This window comes from Ipomoea triloba, chromosome 6, assembly GCF_003576645.1.
Source record: "Ipomoea triloba cultivar NCNSP0323 chromosome 6, ASM357664v1".
In the NCBI taxonomy this organism is placed as follows: domain Eukaryota; kingdom Viridiplantae; phylum Streptophyta; class Magnoliopsida; order Solanales; family Convolvulaceae; genus Ipomoea; species Ipomoea triloba.
In genome coordinates, this window is record NC_044921.1 from 12,350,329 (window position 1) to 12,353,087 (window position 2,759).

Below are 2,759 nucleotides of genomic sequence, written 5' to 3' on the forward strand. Positions count from 1 at the left end.
TTTTAAAAAGATGCAAGAAAATGATTTTTAAGGTTCGTTATTTATAATCTTTGAAAGCTTTGTATTTGAGCACTACTGACTCTATTACAATGTAGTATCTGTTCATAGCTACTTTCTCAACCTACGAAGCACAAAAATGTATCTGTTCATAGCTACTTTCCCAACCTACGAAGCACAAAGAGTTAACAGTTATCTTTCTTACAAACACATTATTGTAATCTTTCTATTGACTAATGCAGATTAGGATTGAATTAAGGGTGAATCAAATTGAAAATGTAAATGAAATAAAGATACTAGGATAAGTAGAAAATTTCCAAATTTAAAAAGGGTGTCGGTGTGGAAGAAAATCCCATTAAGAATATATATATTGGGCAGAGAAAGGAAGGAAGCAAGCAAGCAACCCCCCAAAAGCCAGATTCCCACTTGCAGTGCTTCCCAAGAATCCAGACCACACTCTTCTTTTCCTCTCTCTCTCTCTCTCTGTCTCTCTCTCTATATTCTCCTTTCATTTCAATTTCATATTCTTGTTTCATTTCAATTTCTGGAAAAGTTAAGAAAATGACTGACAGAGTCCACCCATCATCAGCTACTAAGCCAAATGCCAATGGCGGAGCCCCCGCCCCAACCGCCGCCGCCGCTAGCGGCGGCGGCGGCGGCGGAAATCCAGCTAAACCCAAGGTTTACAACCCGAACCGCATCCCTTACCGGGCCGGGCCGGGTGCGAACCTGCCGACCCGGCGGTGCAGCTGCCGGAGATGCTTTTGCCTCTGTTGCTTCTGGGCCGTCCTCCTCCTCTGCATCCTTCTCCTCCTCGCCGCCATCCTCGGCGCCGCCTTTTACGTGCTCTACCGCCCCCACCACCCCGTCTTCTCCGTCTCGTCCCTCAAGATTTCCCAATTCAACCTCACCACCGCCCCCTCCGACGGCACCACGCGCCTCTCCACCCGCCTCAACCTCACCCTCTCCGCCAAAAACCCCGACGCCAAAATGATCTACACTTACGACCCCATCTCCCTCTCCGCCTTCTCCGGCCTAATCCTACTCGCAAACGGAACCTTCCCGAGCTTCATCAGCAACCCCGACAACATCACCATCATTCATTCCACGCTGTCAATGCCGACCCCGCAGGTGCTCGATTCGGACTCTTTTTCGGGTCTCAAGTCGGACCTCAAGAGGAAAACCGGGCTGCCCGTCAAGATCTTGATGGATACGATGGTGCTGGTGAAGCTGGAGAAGATGAAGAGCAAGAAAGTTGGGATCCGAGTCACCTGTGAAGGGATACATGCCCCGATCCCCAAGGGCAGAGCTCCAGGGCTGGGTACAACTTCTCATGCGCGCTGTACCGTTGATCTTAGATTCACTCTCTGGAAATTTAGTTCTAATTAAAAATTCAAAATAAGAAATAAAAAAAACGGCTCAGAAGATTGAGGTTTTTGTATTGTAATCACAATTACTACTTCCATAATTTGTAGAATGTGCATTTCTGTTATACACATTCTCGTTTTGTTTTCATCCATACAAGTATGAAAATTATTTCTTTTTTGACAATCTGTTGTATCCAAAAAAGAAAAAATTATTTTCTGTATGCTCTTTTCTACCCTCCCGTCCTATTTAATGTTTCTAATTCGATTAATGAAGTCTGATTCAAGTTTTTCTAATTTAATTTTTTTATAATGTTAAATTTAATATTAATATACAAAATATATATATATATTTAAAAATTACACTAAAAATACTATTAAAAAATAAAATAATTAAATTTAAAAATTAGTAAATAATAGTAAAAAATAAACTAAGAAATAATTGATTTAATTAATAAATAATAAGTAATACATATAAAATGAGAGAAAGTATGGAGAAATTTTCACTTTTGGTTCGCATTTGATCTCTGACTATTAAAATTTTCAAATTTAGTCACACGATTTTTAAATCTCTATCACATTTGGTCCTTTCGATCATTTTTCGGCCACCAATGACCATTTTACCGGCCAGTAAATTATTTTAAAAGATAAAATTGTCTTTTTATACCAAAAAAAAAAAAATCAATTTTCTCCAAAATCCGTTCTTCTTCTCACCCTCATTCCTCGCAGCCCTCTTCCCCCTTTTCCCATTTCCCATCTCTCATTCTTAACAGAAGCAACATGTGCAATGCTCCTTGAATGAGCTGCTAGACATAAAATGAAACAAACTTATGAGAAAGTCTAATGAAATATGATTGATTAGTAAACGGTAAAAATGCACTTACCCTTTTGAATCGAAATTCGAAAGATCATATTGCCTTTGATAACTGGAAGGAAACAGAAAATATCCAAAGAATCGAGGAGATAACTTTTCCGAATCTACTAGTGCAGGTTCAAATTCTCGTCCAGATCTGAGAAGAAACCTCACCTGAGAAATAATATAAATTATCCTGTTACACAGAGTAATCATCTTTTCAAGGGAACATAATGCACCAGCAAGCTCATATAGCGATTCATCAAGTGTGGCCTGAGAAATGCAAAAACCTTATCAGACTAGGATATGTGACTATGTGAGACGTAATATAACTTTTTGCTTCCCTCAAACATAATGTCAAAAAGCCATAATTATTATACAAAAACTTGAACTACCTTTAAGAAACAGAATGGGAGATGGGAAATGGGAAAAGGGGGAAAAGAGCTGCAGGGAATGAGGGTGGGAAGAAGAAAGGGTTTTGGGAAAATTTTGGTTTTTTTTTTTTTTTTATATAAAAAAGATAATTTTGCGGTTTAAAATAATTC

At 39.0% G+C, this 2,759-nt stretch overlaps 1 protein-coding gene across 1 annotated transcript; it reads left to right on the top strand.

Annotated features, from left to right (window-relative positions):
- Positions 1-379: 379 nt before the first annotated feature.
- On the top strand, positions 380-1,512 carry LOC116022960 (NDR1/HIN1-like protein 6). Its single transcript, XM_031263883.1, has one exon. It carries the CDS (start codon positions 559-561, stop codon positions 1,384-1,386), a length of 828 nt encoding a protein of 275 aa, XP_031119743.1. The 5' UTR covers positions 380-558; the 3' UTR covers positions 1,387-1,512.
- The last annotated feature ends 1,247 nt before the right edge of the window (positions 1,513-2,759 follow it).

Excerpts from the sequence above, each read along its gene's own strand:
- LOC116022960 (XM_031263883.1), top strand. The coding sequence starts at position 559 with ATGACTGACAGAGTCCACCCATCATCAGCTACTAAGCCAAATGCCAAT.